The 21524-nt window shown below is 47.4% G+C and overlaps 1 protein-coding gene across 1 annotated transcript in view; it reads left to right on the forward strand.

Annotated features, from left to right (window-relative positions):
* Positions 1-21524, forward strand: part of SHPRH (SNF2 histone linker PHD RING helicase) — a 1474452-nt gene that overhangs the window by 1377938 nt on the left and 74990 nt on the right. Inside the window, exon 28 of the mRNA XM_069606718.1 lies at positions 15855-16033. Coding sequence (XP_069462819.1) covers positions 15855-16033 — 179 coding nt within the window. The remainder of the gene's footprint in view (positions 1-15854; positions 16034-21524) is intronic.

Genomic DNA, 21524 nt, shown 5'->3' on the forward strand with positions numbered 1-21524 from the left:
TACTTTCTAGTGCAAGAAGGAGATTGAGGCGGCTGAGCTTCGATTAGAAGGGCTTTTACCTGTACTCATCTAAAAAATCAGTTAAGCACCATCAAGCTGCATGAGTTAACCTCCAGTAGTTTTCACTGGCCTTTACACACTTACGTAAGATTCCAGTAGAAACCGTGTGCCCAATATCCATGCGACAACAGGAGTTTCGCGTGTCTGCCAATAGATAAATAATATAGGCTGGTGTAAACCCGACGTAACAAGATAAGATATTAACATACCGTGGTTTGGGTCTCATTACATCCTCAGGTAGCCAAAGCTACGATAGTTGTCTGAAGTGAGGATTAGGCAGAGGTTCAACAGACTCTGCAACACGACCAACCACCCCGGTTGTACAAGACCCCCCCGGTAGACATCAAAGAACTCGCGCAGCTCCAGTGGGAGAAACCGTAGAAAACCACATGGTTAAAGAAGTCTTGAACTTGACATGCTGGTAAGGAGACCAGTCATTAACCAGCCGCGGGATGCAGCAAAAGTTAGGAACAATTTACCATCTTACACTAGGATCTAATTGAAGTATGATGTGTTTTTTTTGTTGCCGTCTAGTGTCCGGAAAAATATCAAGGAAAAGTCTCCGGCCTAATGACCTACGATTGGATGGATTAAGCCCCACCCAGCATTTGTGTTTGGAAACCCATGAAAGAATGGTATGGAACCTAGCTGCGTTTTGACTTTTTCTGATACTATATAACCGAATAGCCACAGAATGCTCCATGTGCAAACTACCCGTTTGGGGATTAGCATGTTAAGGGCACACTCTACCCGGTTAACGTACTAATCCAAGGGGCATTCCCTAGAGGGATGGGCTAACAGTCGCAATCAGAGCCATTCACTAGGTAGTATTGGCTCCAAAAGTGTGGAACTCTGGAGTAGAGCTGTTGGCCAGGTTTAAAGATGAGCGGTGCACAATATGTTATTTGGCACTAGGTCCAGATTGATCTATTCAAAATGGACCCTATTTGAGATTAAGACTCATGAACATATGGACAATTGATTTTCAATGTTTGTTGCTTCGTTATAGGGGGAAGACATCCACAGCATAAGGAACAGACATACTCAAGGATTGAGGACTTGGGTCACAAACTGAATCGGAGCATGAACTACAATTGTGGTTTAGGCTGCTCTAGAAATCCAAAGAGTTGTGTAGTACATAATCGCACACCCCTGATGAATTTCCTATAATATTAGACACCTAACCTTTAAGGAAAGAAACATGTTGGGCATATATCTTTTTTTGTTTTATATATATATATATATATATATATATGTTTTTTTATGAATTAAGCATGAATTTGGTATGTTCAGAATGGTATGAATGGTGTAAAGGTCGAGTAGTGCTTTGAATGAGGTGTGTCCAGTGTGAAATTACACAGCACTAGTCACTTGAGTAGGAAGCAATTAATTTTCTCCTATTTGCTTTTGTGTTTTGTACTGGCCACTCGAGCTGAAGTATGTATATTTATTGAACTGATGGCTAGTTAATTATTGCCATGTTTTTAATTGTGTAGTTTAACTATTAAAATATGTATTTTCTGATAATTTGGCTTGTCAACGTGTGTTCAATGCCTAGAGGAAGGCAGGAAATTTGAATGTCTTCCGCAATAATGAATCCCCTAAACCACAACCGTATTGTGTTTGTTGATAAAAGGTTATTCACCTTTTTTGAAGGGACCGCTTTGTGGTAAGCTTTCCCTTAGGCATCTCAAAGTTGGTTGTTGGGTCACAGTGGGACTGTCCTCTTTGCTGTAGCGGCTGTGCTGTTCCCCACTGGAATACGTAGGCTTGGGACATAGCCAGGGTGTATGCTTCCTCTCTGGTTTGATAAAGTTGCTCGTTCATGACGTTGTTGCACCCGTCATGGGAGTGGTAGTAGTTCCCCCCCAAGCCCCCCCCCTCCCCCCGGTTTTGGCATCTCGTAAGGCTCTGGATGTTCGTATGACTCATGATCGTCTTGCGGGACGGGTTGAGAGTGTGTGCCATCCTCCTGATCAGGGTGACTTAACTCAGGGTAGAGTAGGTTTTCATGCTTGCTTGTGCTGGGAGGATAGTTGTATGTGTTGGAGTGACGCCTGAATGGGTCTATGTTCCAGGCCTCAATGGCCCTTATGCCGTCTGGCCGTTTCCTTGGTCCCTCCGTGTGGTTGCCAGTCGTTGGGCCCTTTTGTGTGTTCTGGTCGTCTGGTCGGGCTTTTTGGTGCTGCCGATCGGTGTGCGGGGGGGGTGCAGGCATTCTGTCTGCACAAAGCCTGGAAGTGGTTTTCCTGGCCACATCCCATGCATCTCTGTCCGATGGCCGGGCATGGTCGTCTGTGTGGGAACTCAAATCTGCACCTGTAGCATTGTTTGTCATTCAGGGTTTGGTGCTGTGGGGTTCTGGGTCCTTGTTTTCTCCAAGGTCCTGTAGTCCTAGTCTAGCCTGGTTGTCCTGCGAGAGCTGCAATGGTGTCGCATTTTTGGGGGTTTTCAATGGCGGCGGCCTGCGTGTCTACTCGCTCGTATGTTCTTGCTAGGTCAATGATTTCTTGTAGGGACAGGGGCTGTTTTAGTAGGTGTTTTCTGAGCATTGACTAGGTGCACTCTTCTATGATCCTCAGCCGTATTGCCTCATCGTCATTGCATTTGGCGAAGTCACAGCGCCTGATGTTCGTCTGGAGACGGATGACAAACTCTCATATGGACTCATGTGGAAGCTGCATGCGTTGATTAAAGGCATGATGTTCATAGTGTTTGTTGGGGGTACTATCAGCGTGTTGTTGACTGCCGTGAGAAGGCGTTGGTATGTGCTCCTTTCTTGTGTGGTGATCGTTTTCATGAGCCCCTTGATCTCTTTGCCTGCCAGATTGACAAATATGTCCACTTTGTTTAGCAGGTCGGGGTCTCCTAGTGCCCGCATGAAGTCCTCTAATTCTTCTACCAATTCTTCCCACCTTTGGCCTTGGTCGTGGTGTGGGTGAAGGGCGAATGGGTTTGGTCGCCTTAGGAAAAAGGCGCGGGATGCTGGGCCTGAATTGGTAAGAGCCCGGGTGCGTGCACCCTGTGTGTTGTCTGTCATATTGGCTGGGTGCAGTGGCGTTGACGCTGGACAGTCCGTCTTGGTCCGCCTACTTCCTTTGGCTTTGCCCGTCTAGCAGCTGGCATTGTGTAGGCCAGCTGGGGCTCTTGGTAGTGTGCACCTGCTGTTTGGGCAGTGCTCCTGGGGTCGATTGGCCCTGGAATGTCATTAGGCGGCGTTGTTGGTGGCAGTGCCCATTTGGGGCGTGTCCCCCGGTTCCCTGCTGTGGATTTGCTAGGCTTTGGGTTGTGAAGGTGCTGTTGTCGGCCCGTCCTTCTTGAGGTCTTAGTCGGTGTGCCCTCATGGTTGTGGCCACAATTGGCACCACTTGATACCATGGTCTGTGGTTCCTCTGTCCTGTGGCGCCTCCTTTTGAGGTGATGTGGTATGGCTGGAGGGGTTTGTGTTACACTCACCTGGTCTCTGCGGAGGCTTTGGGGCACGGTTGCAGCTCTCCCTGAACTTGAATCACCCCCTTCAGGCCTCTCCCTCAGTAGAAAAGCTGTGAGCAGTGGTACATGGTGATACTGCTCCTGCATGGAGATAAGTGTTTGAGTGCGTCAATCTGTGATTGTTGTACCTCTCGAACCCTTCACCCCAAAGTACGGTTTCTGTGAGCATACGCCGGCCCATAAAGCTCACCTGTGAATTTTGGAAGATAAGCTCTCTGTCCTGCTGGGATCTAGTTCCTTCACTGATCCCTGATGAGGATTAATCCAGTCCAGCTCCGACTATGCTTCGCCTTATGATTGGTAAGTCTTTCTTGAGCTCTTGTGATGCTGTTCGTTCTGTTTGATGTCTTTATATGTTGCTCCTATTTATGCCTGCAATAATGTCTCTCTTCTATTTTCTTTCCTTAGATGGAAATGCGGCCTCAATGTAGCTGTGAGACGCGAGACATGGCCGGATGGAAGATGAATGCTACCGCAATGTTCGACAGCAGGTAAGTGATGGTTTAAGGAAAAGCACGATGTATGGGGAAGCGCAATCTTAACCTGACTGTTTTTTCGATGTCTAACCTTGTCTTCTGTTTTTCCTTGCAGGCGCTGATGTCGATGACAGAGCGTGTCGTGCTGCGGTGCCAAGATGAAGATTTCGGCCTTCTGGAAAGTGTAAAGATGAATACTTGGTTCGCCGAAGAGATGTACAGGTAAGAACAGCTTCCCCCAGTAGGTAAGTATGCTGGCAGGAAGCAGGATGTCCAGGAAGCAGGATCTTCAAAGGTAAGTCTGACATCAGGCGACTGTGAGCGTTACGCCGCTTGCAAGTGCAGAATAACGCAAAGCGTCTGTCTTGATGATCGGAGCAGCTTATATAGCTGAGATCGTGGGCACACCCATTAGGGCCGTCTTGCCAGCCACACCCTGCCACTCCTAGAGAGCGAGCTCGTGCGAAGGCAATCCATTAGCAGCCACACCCAAGAATACACTTGGGGCTGCTTAATGGATGGAATGTTCAAGGTTAATGCATCCTGCTTAATGGATGGAATGTTCAAGGTTAATGCATCTGAAGTGCTTTGCCCATAATAAAAGTTTTTTGGTGTTAAATGAATGTTCTTGTTTACTTTTGTTCAAGAGACTGGCGCCAAGGGCGCCAGGACAGTGTCCACCCAAGTCTCCTATGCATGCGACCCCTGCATGCCTCTGCCCCTGACTTCATGACCATGACATTTTGTCGTGCAGTATCCCACGTGACCTGTTGGGGTCTGCATGTGGTCGTCGGGTCTCCTTGATTGGGCAGGAGCCTGTGCGTTCGTTGTTTGTTGAGCTTGTTTTTATTTATTTTTTCTGGGCCCCCCTCCTTGTGACTGCTGATAAGGCTTGGTGTACTGTGGTAAAGTACACCAGACTTTTGCACGCGTCAGCCCTATGCTTGCAGTCTGTCTCCTGTGTTCCTTTGCGCCCCCTTTCTTGTGCTAATGAGGTTGGGGTGGGGCGTTGTGTTTGTGAGTGCTCCGTAAGGGGCTCCGGTACCTCTTAACGTTGTCTGCTAGTGCGGTGTCCCTGCTTTGCCCACTTCCCTGGCGCCGTACCGCTGTAGCAGCTGGGCTGTGTGTTGCTCGCCGCACCTCCCCTCGGTGTGAGCTGCTGGACTTGCCTCTGCTGCTGGCCTTCCTTCATTCGCCACGTGGTCCGCCATGACTGAAGTCTCCTGTACCCTGCTGGCCGCTGCACACCCCTCCACTGCTGGGCTCCTTCACTCTCCCGACTGGCAGGTCGTAGCTCCTCCTGCTGGGCCACGTTGACCCTCCGTGCTGCTGGGAGCAGCGCACCCTCCTTCCTGGGTGTAGCTGCTTCTGCCGGGACTCGTTGACCCTCCATTCTGCTGGGTGCAGAGCACCCTGCTTCCTGCTGGGCACCTTGCGTCCTTCGTGGCTTCTACTGCTGGGCCTCACTCACCCTTCATTCTGTTGGGCAGCCTTCCCCTCCTCATGTGTCCGCTGCTGAGCCATCTCGCCCTCCTCCTCCACCTGCTGCACAGTGTGCAAACTCATCTACCTCATCACCAGTTATTGGGCTTTACTGGGGGCCTCCTCTCATGCGTCCCATGAACTACAGGGGAGCCAGAGTCTGTATAACCTTTCTATATTCGGTCTCCATGCAACTGCCTTTTCCCTTCCCTCGGTCTCTCCCCTTCCTCCCGCTCCCTCCCATCGTCCTGGATCCCTTGTTCTTGAAGGGGCGATGTTCCTATTCCCTGGTAACACCAACCACCCTCCCTTTGACCAGCTCTCCCTCCCTTTCACCAACTTTTCCACCCTTTTAAAAAATAAAACACCCACCATCTGCCCACCAGGCCTTTCACCAAACCCCTATCTTTCATCCCGCTCTCCCTCCCCAGTCTTTGACCCACCTGCCATCCCTCCCTCTTAACTCTCCCAAACATGCCCACCCTCCCTGATCTCTCACCTATCCCCGGTCTCTCACCTAAATCTGTGCTACTTGTCAAAATTACCTGTAACCTGCAATGCGCCCAGATGCCAAAGGGCCTGGTGCGCCATATAAATGAATAAACAATACAATACAAATCCCACCATCCCCGGTCACCAACCCAACCACCATCCCCAGTCTCTTACCTACCCACCTACCACAGTCTGCCACCTACTCACGCACCCTCTTTCCCTCCCTGGTCTCTCACCTATCCACCCTCCCCCATGGTCCCTCAGCCAACTCAACCCACCGCATTCCTCTCCGTCTCCCATCCATCCACCCACCCATCCTCCCTCCATCTCTCCCCCACTTACCCTTCCCAGAACTTCACCCACTCAAACTCGTTCCTACCTCAGTCTTTCACCCACTCTCATGGGTCTTGCATCTACCCACCCAATCTTTCCCTGTCTTTAACTCACTCTCTCTCCTTCCCCCATCCCGGTCTTTCAATCCATCCCCCTGGCTTTCCACCCACACCTTTCACCCGCCCACCTCCTCGCCCGAGCTCACCCAGGATTGGCCATGCCCAGCAACCCACCCCAACTCACTGATACCTAACCCACCCTGCTCACCCATTTTCCCTACAACCATAACACACCTCTGCTCCCCATCACCCTAGGTCTGCCCTGAAATCATGTAATGGTTGTTTTGAGAAGCCACCCTCAACACATGGAGTTCCGTCCCTCCCCAGTCAAGTGGTTATGCAACAAACTATTTAACAGATTCTTTTTTTTTTTAGCCCTATCTCAGACACATATTATGCCCCTTGGATCCCTCTCCCCTGAGCTAACAATGAGCCAAGAACCAAACCGGTGTACGGGAAATGTATTAGTATTTATTTATATTAACAGTAGAAATTAGCAAGCACATATCAAAACCACCACTTTATCCGCGGCACAACACAATCAACTTCTCTCAGCATAAATAAATCCCAAAAGTGAGTTAAAAAGAACAGACACAATTCTTAGATTCTGCAAATTTCACTGCACAAAATAATTACAATGATCAATGACAAAGGCACTTATGTAATAATGCTGTACGTTTTTGATTTCCCCGCAGGCTTAAAAGGGTAGCAGTAGGATTTCAAGATTGGTAAAAATACATATGGCAATTATAATTTCTCCCATACTTTTGGTTTAAAATAAACACAGGGTGATTTATCACTTTGTTTTTCAGCCCCGCCGTCTTGCTTTGGTCTCGGTTGGGAACTCGGACAGAAGAATTGGAATGCTTTGGAGAATTTGGGATTTCAGACCCCCCCGTACTGAAAGGGGAAGATGCATAAAAAGGTTGGACTGATTTAAGATCAAAGACATCCCTTTTCTTTAAAGAAGTCAGGGTCCGCTGGACAACAAGGATTACCCATTTAATGTATATGCTAAAGTTTTCAGCGTACACTTGGAATTGAGCTTTGTTAATTTTGAATTTGAACTAAATTCACCCCGTAGTGTTCTGCTAAATGGGGAATTCATTAAATAAATATTTCGAGGGGACTGGGTCCTCCAACGTATTCCATATCTATGACAGTAATCACCACAACTGTGCTGCTTCGGAAAATCTTTCGGCATCTGCATCCTGCGTCGATGACGTCAATACGCCGCCCTCGAGGACCTCCTCCGACGGCCGACGTCACTGAATGTTATAAGTAGGACGCACGACGCCCGTAGCCTCAGTTCTGTTTTTTCCGCAAACGTGTTTGCTTCGGTGATCTCGGCGCGCCTCGACTGTTTGGAGTTTCTGTTCTTTCTCGGTTCTTCGAACCTGTTTGGTGTTTGTGAAGTATTTCTTCGTGAAGATATCTACCGCGTTTTCCACACCGCGTCCGGGCTTTAAGAAGTGTGGGGACTGCGGCTCCAAGATGTCGGTGACGGACTCGCACGACACCTGCCTCTGGTGCCTTGGGGAGGCCCATGACACGGATGACTGTGTTGACTGCCAGTCGCTCACGTCCAAAGCCTTGCGGGAGCACAAGAAGTTGTTGTCGGTAGGTAAGGTGTCCAAGCCCCGGAAGTCGAGGTCCGCAGGGCTTTCGACAGATGATTCGAGGGGCAACTCTCTGCGTCGTCGTCGGAAGTCCAGTGGGTCTCACTCCGGGGGTCGGTCCCGCCACTCCTCTGCCTCTTGAAGGCATTCCCGGAAACGCCGGCACCGGTCGCCTTCCCGGTCCTCATCCGAGGACTCCGCCCGTGGGCTGGTCGCTTATCCCACCAAGCATGTGACACTGGAGGAATGGGCTTTCTTCGGGAATACAATGTTGGGGATTCTCGAATCGCAGGGCACCGGTCTGTCCGCGCCTCTGGTGGGTTCGGTCGGAATCGGTCGAGAGACACAGCTCGTACGCCTTCAGGCTCGGGTGGTTGGCACGATTCGCGGGAGAGGTCCCGCTCGGACAAGGGGAATCGTTCTCGTCATGCCCGTTCCAGGTCCCGGTCCTCGACGCGCTCAAGACCGCGTGAACCTGTGAAGTCTTCGAAGAAGACATCGACGCCTGTGGCGCAGAGGTCGTCGACGGACTCTCTCGAGGCTGCGCCTCCGAGGAAGTCGTCGACGCCGTCCACGCCCAGGATGTCGAAGGACACTCTCGGGACTCTGCCTTTGAGGCCTGTGTCGACGACGTTGATGCTGTCGACGCCGTTGATGCTGTTGGTGCTGCGTCTGTCGACGCCGATTCTCTCGACGCCGGCGCCGATTCACTCTACGCCTTTCGAGGCTGTGTCGACAGGGGTACCCCGAGGCTCGGTGTAACCCCCTAGAAAGGCTCTGGCCAAGGTCAAGCATGGCTTTGGTTCAAGTTCTGTGCCTTCTTACCGCCATCTGGGGTTTATTTCAGAGGTGGATGAGGGCTCTGATGATGGCATGGTGCCTGACACGGTGCCAGACGAGATTCTCTCGGGCCATATAGCCAGTTTGAGGACCTTAGGTAGTCCCTGCCTGATGCTAGTGGGCTGGACACCTCTCCAGAGGTGGAGTTTTGTAGGCCTGAGCCTTGCACTTATGCCGATTTTTTTTTTTTTTTTTTTTTTTTGTACCAGCGCCTTATGTCAAGGGTCACCGAGTACTTAAGATGGTCTGCTTCCCTGGGAGAGTTTGTTCAGGATGACCTTACGGATATCCTCGACATTGGTCCACCAACTGACCCGGTACTGCTGTTTCATATGGCTCTACAGAGGAGGGTGGCGGTGGCTTGGACTGCTCTGGAGAGTCTCCCGGCAGTTGGGAAGTCTTTTCCGAGAAAATACCGCCCAGCCAGTAGTGACCCCTGCTACTTGTCCAAGCACCCTACTCCGGAGAGTTTGGTGGTGCAGGCGGCTACGGCCCCGGCAAAGCAGGCGTCGTACCCTACCATCCCTCCTGATAGGGACGACAAGCGTTTTGACGGCTGGGCGAAGAAAGTGTTTTCTGCAGGGGGTATGTCACTTCAGGCGGCCAACTCCATATTTGCCTTGTCTCGTTTCACACACACTCTGTGGAACTGTGTTTCCTTGCCGGCTGAACATATTTCCGAAGGGGGCGAACGGGATGGTTTCCTTGCCATGATTCAGGATGGCAAGGATGCCGTGTGTGAGGCCGTTCAGTCGGGTTTGGACATGGCAGATTGCGTCAGCAGGTCCATGGTGGCGAGCACTGTGATACGCAGGTTTGCGTGGTTGCGGAAGTCGGGGTTTGCTCCTGATGTGTAGGCCTGGCTCCTCAACATGCCCTTTGACGGGGAACATCTTTTTGGCAGCAAGGCTGACGAGAGCCTTGAAAGGTTGCAGACCTCAAAAGCTGCAGCGAAGTCGTTGGGCGCTGCAGTTCGACAACCTCTGCCTTTTCGTCCTAGGGGACAGCAATGCAGGGGAGGTTCCTTTCGTTATTACTCATCCTTTGGTAAAACGAGAGGAGCTGCCAGTCAAAGGGGCCACCGTAGGAGTGCCAGAGGTGGAAAACAAGGTATTCGCGGTGCCAAGGCCGCTCGGGCTGTTGCCTCTTTGCTCTCAGGCATCGCTGCAGCCGCTTCAGCTCAGTCATGAGGCCATGTCCCCGGTTGGTGGAAGGCTGGCGCAGCATCTTGCAGAGTGGCACGCCATTACTTCAGATGTGTGGGTTCTGGAGATCATAGCCCACGGCTACTGTCTTCCTTTCCGGCAGAGGCCTCAGGACAATCCACCGGGGAATCTCTCTTTGAAGAGTCCGGATCCGCTCCTTGAGCAGGAAATTCAGTCCCTGCAGGAGAAAGGTGCCATAGAACTGGTGCCTGTAGCGGAGAGGTACAAGTGATGGTATTCCCCTTATTTTTTGATTTCCAAGAAAGACAGGGCTTTGAAACCCATCATGGACTTGCGCGTTTTGAACAAACTCCTCAGGAAGGACAAGTTCAAGATGGTTACTCTCTCTCAAGTCCTCCAGGCCCTTCAACTTCAGGACTGGTTGGTGTCTCTCGACCTCAAGGATGCTTATTTTCATGTGCCGATCCATCCAAAACACAAGACGTACCTGAGGTTCACGGTTGGTGACTCGCACTTTCAGTTTCGGGTCCTGCCGTTCGGATTGACCTCCACCCCGAGGGTCTTCACCAAGCTCATGGTAGTGGTGGCAGCGCATCTCAGGAAAGGGGGGATTCACGGCAACCCTTACCTGGACGATTGGTTGATCAGGGCGCGCTCTCCCAAGCAAGTCCTGGATCATCTGTCAGTCACCTGCCACTCCCTCCACAAGCTGGGCTTCTCGCTCAACTTAAAGAAGTCCCATTTGACACCAACTCAGAGGCTCCAGTACATCGGAGCAGTGCTCAGCACGTCCCTGGGGCAGTGTTTTCCTCCCCAGGTGAGGGCTCATTACATTCAGCAGATGGTGCACAAGTTTCAACTTGCCCAGACTCTCCCAGCGTTGGAGTTCTTGAGACTGCTTGGCCTCATGGCATCCTGCATTCTTCTGGTGCCAGACGCCAAGTTGCGGATGAGATCTTTGCAATGGGCACTCAAGCTCCAGTGGTCTCAGTCCTCCGGCAGAATGTCGGACCCTGTTCAGGTGCCGTCTTCGGTCGCCCAGGACCTTCTAAGGTGGGCCGACGAAGGCAATCTGATGAGGGGGGCTCCATTTTGGCTGCCCTGGCCGGAGGTGACGATCGTGACGGACGCATCCCTCATGGGATGGGGAGCTCATGCCAACGAGTTGACAGTCAGCGGTCGTTGGTCTCCGTCGGAGTCCAGACTCCATATCAATCTGTTGGAGCTGAGGGCCGTCAGGCTAGCCCTGAAGGCTTTTCTACCGACTGTGCAAGGAAAGAATGTCCTGATCCTGACGGACAAAACGTTGGCCATGCACTACCTTAACAAAAAGGGATTGGGGGGCAGGGTCACTTCCTCTGTGCAGGGAGGCGATGCAGCTCTGGTTCTGGGCAATCCAGCAGGAAGTTTCGATCTCGGCAGTTCATCTGGCAGGAGACGAAAACAAGACGGCGGATGCTCTGAGCAGGCAGAGCGCGATCTCTCACGAGTGGGAGTTGGCTCAGGAGATTCTCCTGGAGATCTTCGCCCTTTGGGGGACCCCTCAGGTGGATCTCTTTGCCTCCAGTGTCAACCGGAAGTGCGAGAGGTTCTGCTCGTGGGTATTTCCTCCAAACGGAACCTTAGGAGACGCGTTCGTGGTGGAGTGGTCATTCCCACTGCTGTACGCTTTTCCTCATGTCCGCGTCATCCCGCAAGTACTGCAGAGGTTACGGAGGTTCGGTTCCCGGATGATCTCATTGCTCCGGCGTGGGCCCGGAGGACGTGGTACCCGTACCTTCTCGACTTGTCCATCTGCCCTCCACGTCGTCTTCCCTACCGCGACGATCTGCTCTCACGGGAGGGGGGTCAGGTTCTCCATCCAGAGGTCAGGTCCTTCAACCTTCACGCTTGGTTTCTGAAAGGTTGAGGTATAAAGATTGGGACCTCCCTGAAGACGTGATGGAGGTGTTGCTTTCGGCCAGATGGCCTGCGACAAAGTCCCAGTAACGTTGCCGTTGGAGAAAGTTCTGCGACTGGTGCAGGGTTAAGAATGTGGATCCTTTTGCATGTGAAATTCCCATGGTTCTGTCTTTTTTGCTTTCTTTGGCCCACAGGGGCCTTCAAGTGGGTACCATTAAAGGTTACCTGGCGGCGCTATCCATATTTAAGCGCTTGTCTGAAGAGTGTTCCTATTTTAAAATTCCTTTAATTTCTCAGTTTCTGAAAGGGCTCACTAATGTGTTCCCTCCGTCGCCTTTCCAGGTGCCCGGTTGGGATTTGAACCTTGTTCTCAAGTTTCTGATGGATGCTCCGTTTGAGCCTTTGCATTCATGCCCTTTGAGACTGTTAACTCTTAAAACTGTATTTTTAGGTGCGGTCACTTCCGCTCACAGAGTGAGTGAGTTACAGGCACTTTCAGTTAAGCCAGCCTTCACTGTTTTTCATAAGGACAGGGTTGTCCTTAGAGTTTGTCCTTCTTTTCTTCCGAAGGTGGTGTCGGAATTTCATTTAGGCCAGAAGGTTGTTCTTCCGGCATTTTATCCTCCTCCACATCCTGGTAAGGAAGAGGAGAGGCTCCATAGGCTTGATCCTAGGAGAGCGTTAAGCTTTTATATTTCACGCATGTCCCGTGTCAGAGTGGACGATCAGCTCTTCATTGGTTACGCTGGAAAGCGTTTGGGACAAGCTGTGACGAAACGGACTTTGTCTCGCTGGATTATTTTGGCTATCTCGGAGTGTTACCGCTTGGCGGGTAAGGACCCACCGGTCGGCTTAAGGGCCCATTCTACATGGGGTATGGCTACCTCTACTGCCCTGCAGAGGGGTGTTCCTATTCGTAACATCTGTGATGCAGCCACCTGAGCTTCGGTACATACTTTTGTACGTCACTATTCCTTCGATTCCATCCGTCCGGGGGCAGGATCTGGCCTTTGGCAAGGCGGTCCTTTATCCTGCGATTTGATTGGGCATTCTAAATTTCAGTTTTTCCCACCTCCTTGCATTGGTACTGCTTTGGGAGTCTGTCATAGATATGGAATAAGTCGGAGGACCCAATCCCCTCGAAGAACAAGTTACTCTCTTACCTGGTAACGTTCTTTCGATGGGATGGTCCGACGACGTGTTCCATATCGCTCCCTCCCTTCCCCGGTACAGAATTTGTTATGCGATTGCAGCTTACGTTTCCACAAGGCTTTGTGTGTCAGACTGGCAGAAGACTGGTGGCACACGTTCTGGGAAAAAACTACAACTGAGGCTATGGGCGTTGTGTGTCCTTCTTATAACATCCAGTGACGTCGGCCGTCGGAGGAGGTCCTTGAGGGCGGCGTATCGATGTCATCGACGCAGGACGCCGAAGGATTTTCCGAAGCAGCACAGCTGTGGTGATTACTATCATAGATATGGAATACGTCGTCGGACCATCCCATCGAAAGAACGTTACCAGGTAAGAGAGTAACTTGTTCTTTGGTTACATAGGCTAAGGATCAACACACTTTTGCCCCTAACCCAGTATAAAGGGAAGGGGTTTGTGGCAAGCAGACTCCCCCACCTTTTGGTTTCCCAGGGCTCAGTTCTACTTACATAGCAAGCCTCTGTTTAAGGTTCAGGAAAACCATTTGCATCTCAGGACAAGGGCAGGGGTCTGGTCACTCCACTTTCAAAGATGGCCACCCGCTCTCCACAATAGGACCCAGTCAGCTTTGAGGCCTTCCTACAAATAGACAGCACCACCCAAGTGCGCACTCCGCAATCTCCTCTGGTGTCTCCTTACAGCTGTCAGATGGTAAGTTTCAGCAGCCTTCCTGATGGGCTGTCTCTTGTCTTTCTGTTCCTGTCTTACTCCCTTTTTTTTCCTCTCTCTCTCTCTCTCTCTCTCTCTCTCTCTCTCTCTCTCCCTCTCTCTCTCTCTCTCTCTCTCTCCCCCCCTCTCCCTCTCTCTCTCTTCTCCTCTACTCTCTCTCTCTTCCCCTCTACTCTCTCTCTCTCTCTCTCTCTCTCTCTCTCTCTCTTTCTCTCTCTCTCTCTCTCTGTCCTAGTGTAGCGATGACACCACCAATTTTACAATCTTGGGGAAGTACCCTGCAATAATCCCTGCCACTAGGATTGGACCGTTACCTCTTTTCTCCTCTCAAACCCAGCCTCCAAGTCAGGATTGGTTTAGGGGTTTCGAGCAACATATAGCCATTCCCATTTGTCATCCTTTGTTCTCCTTTCAACTTTTTGGCAAAAACTATCTATGTATCACAACTTCATAATTTTACTAGCAACTGCCAGACTAAACATATTCTCTGTTTCCGCTAATCGTGTGGAATTAGATAAAACGACAACCATATCTGTATCATGTAGCACGGTCATGTGGCACCTTTCTGCTGTTTCCATAAAAAGCACAACAGTTATGAAGATGTAAGTTATGAAGCATATCCCCAATTTCAATTTCCACCCGCTCACCAACTCTCACATTTGGAACATGTTCAGATCAGCCAGAAACCTAGTTTAACTGGCCATCACTGTTCCCAGAGACATAGGTACATGCATTTAATATCTGCAAAATTGCCTGGAAATTACATAAAAATTGTACAAAAATGTAATCAATCCACATTATGGTTGCTGAGAAAAAGGCCTAAATGATAATAGTCCTTTTAAATGAATTGTGGATCTTCATGTGGAACAAATGGTCCTGCCTCCTGCCTTCCAGCCATTTGTTTTCCCTGGGTCAGCCTGTGCATTCATCAGTTTCCTTTGTGTTGAATGCTTGCTCTTTGAAGTGTGTGCCCCAAGGTTGATTTTTCTTGAAGTCCATGCTTTTAGAGCCTGCAGGTCTGGAGAACACTGAATTTCGATGCCTTTAGCAGGACATTTTATTGCTTTTGGTCATTAGATGGGAGATGTGACATCCAGGCTGAGAGTGGGAGTTTTCCTTTGTGAAGTTTTGCCCACAGGCAAAAACGGTCTGCCTTGGGTTGACATTTTCCATGAAGACATAGTGGCTCTTCAAATGTCAATGGAGTTTTGTGAGTGAAACGTAATATACATTGCTCTTTTTTTTCACACCACACATCATGTTTTGGTTTCCTGACAATTACCTGTGCAAAGTGATATTTATTTTCACTTTTACTTTTAAACCGTTTTTATTTGCGCACACATGTTCAGGCCGCTATTGTTTTCAATATTTAAAAATCCTGTTTTCCATGTGACAGGGATCTTTGATTCCTCCTCCTTCTTTTGTAAATTAAATTACTGCTTGTCCATTGGTAATGACAGGTAGGCCCCTTTCCGCATTGCTCCTTAATTTTGCTTGAAAAACAAAGGCCAGGCTGTTTTTGTTAAGTGTTTAAAATGCCTGCCATTCATGTGAAAGGAACTTCTGTTTGGGGCCTTTAGATGCACCCCACAGGTGGCATACTTACTTTAAGTTTTCCAGGTATGTGCGCAAGTGCCATTATTAATAGACGTCATAAAAATTTCTATACACTGCAGTGCACAGAAGTCTTTGTATGTCTACTACTAATGTTTGTAATTACTAGGTATGTAGAGCCACATTATTTACTGCATTTGTGCCTATACATGTTAAAATGCAATGAAACCCTACACACGCTAAAGCTATTTTCATTTGCACAGCTTATTTGTACTAGGAGTAGGACTTCGAAACTGAAGAGTTGTTTGATGTGCAGCCGTTGCGGATGCTGCAAGGAACAGCTCCGGCCAAAAGATTTGGCAGATTGCATAGGTCTTCTAGTTTAAGGAGCATGTGGACTAAATGTATCAGTTTTACTTTGATAAGTACCAATTGTAGTCTGAAATGAAACAGCATCCTCCAAATGTTGAGACAATTTATTGTACTTTATTATTTTTCAGGAAAATCTATCGGCATTCAAATATGATCCGAGCATCAACATTTTGCTGCTTCCTTTGCATACTGGCTCCAATGGGCTTAATATAATCGAAGCCACTCATGTTCTGCTGGTGGAACCCATTTTGAATCCAGCACATGAGCTGCAGGCTATTGGAAGAGTGCACCGCATTGGTCAAACCAAGTAAGATGTAAAATTACCCATGTTTGCAAATGTATTCTTAATTGAAAATGTATGCACACAATGTACACATTCCAGCGGATTTTAATTGAAATCAGAATAGAGTTCTTTTTTTGGCAAAATTTTGTTAATGAAAAAGATAGCTAGTAAGACTACTACTACTAGTAGTTTGTTTGTTTATTATTTATAATGTGCTTCGGACCCAGGGGTATCAGTTGCTGCATAGTGCTTCTCATCATTTCATAATAATAAATCAGATGACTTGTTTTAGTCGGTCAAAATACTAACTTTGATGAGCACCCCCCTACTTTGAATTGGAACAAGTCAAATGTGGATATATTTGTATATCTCTCCGACCTATTGCTGATCATCCGAGTACTTGGAGAGAGAACACTGGAAACACCTGAAGCAACTATATAAAGTACTTCACAGCCAACAGCCTGCCTCGTTATTCAGGAAAATAAACTCCATACATTGCTACATTAATCTAAACTACGTAGTCATTGAATCCATAGTGCTTGCTCCTCACCTTCGGATTCTATCCCCAAATGCATCTGTGAAATGAGCAAAGTGACCATTGACCATAAGTGTGCATGGAAGGGTGCTGCACCTCATCCATACCTCCTTTTGAATGCCATTTCAACATGTATTGGTATAAGCAAAGAGGTGAAGGGTGACCATAAATGTGCATAGAGAGATGCTGCACCTCTGCCAAACATCAGTGATTATTCCCACCAAGTTAGAAACACGTGTCTAGGATTGCTCTTGGAACATTCTGTCAAACCATCCGGAGTAGTAGGCATCTCTCAACTGGTTTGCACTCACGGCTAATTGCATAACACAGTAAATGTAATGATTTTATGAGAGAGAGCCTCAAAGAAAAAGATGGTCTAGGAGACTCCAAAATATATTAAGGCCCTTATTCACAGGGCGTTTACAAATGGCGTTTTGCCATTAAAAAACACTTCTGTGAATTAGGCCCTAAGTGAGCTAGATGCTCTCTGATAGAAATCCTATCCCGGTTCCATAGGTAGAGCCCAAGCATTTGTTGGCAAAAATACAAAGAAAGGAAGTAGTTGCTAGTGCATGGTCTTTATCAAGCTTTATTAACCTTGAAGAGAAAGCATGATTATTCTGCCTGCTAGGTGCCCCAAACTGTTCAAACCCCATTTGAATTGAGAGTTTTTAACCAACAGTATTGCATTGAATTCAGACATAAGAGGGAGTTTCTTTCCTTTATTAGAGATATAAGAAAAGACACATGAACACCTGCTCTGCATAATTCTGGAAATTATATTCTTTGAGTAACTCTATCGCGTGAGTCACTACTTGAAGGTTTCCTTTCAGTCGACTTCTGTTCCATCTCTCTGGCAAATTGTGTGTGTGGTTGTTTTTGTTTCAGCTGACAGATTTTTTTTTTTTTTTGAAGGACAGTAGATGTTGCTGTGATTTGCCCAAGTGCTAGTGAAATAGGACACTTACCTATGGTAAAGGGCAAAGTAGGGTACCCGATTATTTTGGACTGGTGGGAGGGTCCCCAACTGAAGAACTTCCTAGTGAAGAGTATGATTTAATTGTCATGCCTGGAACATTGAATGCGGATTTAGCAAATACATTTGTATGATATGGTATGGGCTGTTTTTATGTGGACCGTAATAATTATTTGTTTTCAGGAAACATGGGCTATCAATGATCTTATTATTTTTCAAGGGTATTTAAACTCTAGTAATCCAGAAAGAAGAAACGCACAAAGATGTCCGATTGGGGGATTGCCAATATAGCTATCAGTATATTTGCACATTGTAAAAACAAAAAAGGGTGATGAAAACAAGGCAATTCTAGATATTAAAGTGTGGATATTGATAATATTTACGGAAGGCAGGATCCAAATTCAGTTTCCTCTGTGATGAATACCGTGGTCTTTACTTTCTTTCTAAAGTAGAACTGGAATATCGGGCGGCAGAGAGAATGCATGAAAGATATGGCGGTATAAGGAGAGCGGTGAGACAAAGTGCGGACAGTGGGGCCCTTTGATACAGTTATACATCTTGAGCAATAAATGGCAAATGAATTCACCTGAGTGTGTAGATCGTCATTTTACATGGCAACGAGTTGATGGCAGAGGCCTGCTTTCGATAGTCATTGCCCTGCGGTCCACGGTCAGTCCGAAATCACGGAGCATGGAAGCTGCAGTGGCGTGAAGGTGTGGAGAATGATATGAACTCTGATGGCAAAATCGACAAAAAGGTATGAAAAATATCGTTAAAGAAGGAAGGGAAGCAGGCGATTTCAGCACGAGTGACACAGCAAGCAGGAGCGCGGCCACGCTTGTGCCTCTTGTTAGAGCAAAGGGCTGTAGTACATGTGCACGCGTATTTCATTAGTTGCCAGGACAACCAGAAGACGCTGTGTGGAAGCCAGTCAACTACATCATGTCGGACTGATGCGAGAAAAAAATAAGGAAGGTCATATACTCATGGCATGCAAAGATATTATTTAAAAGTATTTATAAAAATATGTGCTCTGCTAGACAGAAGCGATAGTAGTGGAGGAGGTAACATGCTGCAAAACATATCGCTGCACATTTCCTTTCTGTCTTCACCTAGTGAACCACCCATACCATGGAAGATGTGGAAACAATCTTTCAAGCACAATGTTTATGCTGTATGTGGGATTAACTACAGCATAGAAAGAAAACATCTTTTAATGCATTGCCTGTCCAACTGCTGGTGAAGACACGTTAGATGATCTGCCGGAATTTTGCGCAGAGGGGAAACTATAGCTGAATGAATATGAGAAGTGTATTGCCAAAGTGGAGTAAGGCAAAGATAAGTGTGATATTGGAGAGATGCTAGTTTGGTAAATACACATGACAAGAAGGTGAAACAGTCAAACAGTTCATAACAGCTCTGAGGGGCTTACATGCAATTTCCGGTCCCTAAACTGAGGAAAGGTTGAAGGACCAGTTTATGTTACAGTGCAATGATGGAGAAATACGAGAACAGCTGTGGTCCAAATGGGATCCAGAATTGAAAGTGCTCTGAGTTGCAAAAGAAGTGGAACACTGTAACAAATACGTCAAAGCTTTTGAAAGGAAATGCAACGACATATCAGTGCCAGAGTGCACCTGAGGAATGAGTGAAGTGGTTGCGATAAATGCAACTACAGGAAACAAGGGCAGAGCTGCAACGAAGTTGCCGTACCATGTTATGAGACCGGGCTACCATAAAAGAAACACTGAACATTGCAGATGTTATAGGTGGGATGCCATGGGCCACATAGTCAGCAACTCGGTTTGCCCAACGATGAACATAATGGGCGGCAAAAGTAGGAGAAGAGGACATCTCCCCAAATGATACAGGACCCAAAACATCAACGTAGTAGATGGAGTGAGTGAAGAGGATGAGGAGGTTGTCTTCCTGATTCTGGATGAAGACGAGGATTTGGTAGAACTTAAAGGTACAGTATGGATCAATGAAATACCTGTACCCATGATGATAGACTCTGGTGCCAACTATACACTACTGCCAAAACTACACTTGCTCACATGCTTACAGCACAAGACCTCCATGAAGTTGACATTAAACCAGTGGCGGATGGCAGTGCGAAGATTGACCTTCTGGGATGGTTTCCAGCTGAGCTCAAATTTTGAGGAAGGGGAAATGGGGAAGATATACATTACAAGTAAAGGAGCGTCTGCTTTGCCGAATTGGTTGCTCACAAAAAAGTTGGAGATAAAGCTAAATCCAACTGCGGAAGAAGTGATCCGGAGTTGCCAGGATGAAGGAGGAGTCAGAATATTCATGGATGAAGTAGGGTTTCTCAAAGGTTTTGTTCACCATATAAGAATACAAGCGAATGCCATACCTGTTGTTCAGAAAGTGAGTTATGTCCACTTGTCAATCAGAGATTAAGGGAAAGTGGAGTTAGAGAAAATGGAAAACAAAGGAATTATAGAATGTATTGAAGCTTCCGAATTGCTGTTAGTGGATAAAGCAATGTGCAAGTTACACTATGTATTGACCTACCGGCTCTAAACAAGCGCATCATCCCAGACCATCATCCATTGCCAAACATATCCGAAGTGTTAGCTACGATGGGAGATGCTCAAGTTTTTCAACACGTGATCTACGGTCAGCTTACCATTAAATAAAATTCCACCCAAAGTTGAAAGGACCTACAGCTTTTATTACGTCAGAGGGTCTGTTTAAACCATTAAACCGTCAGAGGATAATGCATGAACTGTTTAAGGATCAAACGAGAGCAGTATGCTTCCAAGATGACATCCTAATATTTGGGTAAAATAAAAAGGAACACGATCAAAGGTTAAGGGAAGTTCTTAGAGTACTTGTTTAGAAGGGTCATACGTTAAGCAAGGACAAAATCAGATTCAATGAAGAAATTATCGAATAATTTGGGCCCAATATCTCAGTCGCATTGAATCGAGAAAGGATTTGGTGAATACGATGCAAGGCATGTCTGAACCAAGCAATAACGGTCAGTTGCGCTCGTTTATAGGCATGGTAGAATAATATTCTAAATTCCTAACCAAATTTGCAGATAAAACAATTAACATGAGACTGCTACTCGAAGGTAAAACGAAATTTGAATAGAATGAGGCATGCAAGAACAATGTGAAAGGCTGAAAGAGGAATTAAACTGCACACCTTCACTGAGAAATTTCAAACTGGGTATTGATACAATTGTGTCCACAGTGAAGCAAGTAAGCATAGCCTAGGTGCAGTATTGAAACAGGTGGATGGTGAAGTGGAGCATGTGATAGCATTTGGCTGCAGAGTGTTTAAAGGTGCAGAACTGCTCGACAATTGAAAATGAACTGTTGGCGATAAAATGGGAAATTCAAAAATACAGGACCTTTCTTTGGGAGAACGACGTTCATAGTGCAGACAGATCATAAACCTTTGAAGGCCATTCTGGCAAAGAAAGGTTTAGAGAATATTTCTGCTAGAATTCAGAGATGGGTTATTGCATTACAAGAATATATGTCCACGGTGGAATATCTTCAAGGAAAGAAGCATACACCTGCGGGCTGTCTCTCTCGATTGGCAGTAAAAAGTCCACAAGAACAGGGTATAGAGGAGAATGAGGAGTGTGTGTTGAATATTAGTAATGATATGTTGACCGAGGTGGAAGAGGATGTTGCAATGAGATGAGAATGTATCTAGCGAGAGAGGAGGTTAATACGAGAAGAGTGAAGATGGAAACTTTAGAAAGGACGATCTTGTGAGGTGGTGGCCCATTCGTGATGAAATACATGTAACTGGAAATATAGTAGTGAGGAAGGGGACATGTTGATTCCACCTTTGAATGACAGGATAAAAATAATGAATGTGGCAAATGAGTCATCAAGGTATTATGTAAACAAAACAAAGTGTGAACCGATAATTGGTGGCTGATGTGCGAATTACAAATTTAGAGAGTTGTGCATAAGTATATTCAATATGAAGTGAGCGAGAAGGGTTTGAAGGCCAGA

Source organism: Ambystoma mexicanum, chromosome 4p, assembly GCF_040938575.1.
Source record: "Ambystoma mexicanum isolate Mex_15411 chromosome 4p, UKY_AmexF1_1, whole genome shotgun sequence".
Lineage (NCBI taxonomy): Eukaryota > Metazoa > Chordata > Amphibia > Caudata > Ambystomatidae > Ambystoma > Ambystoma mexicanum.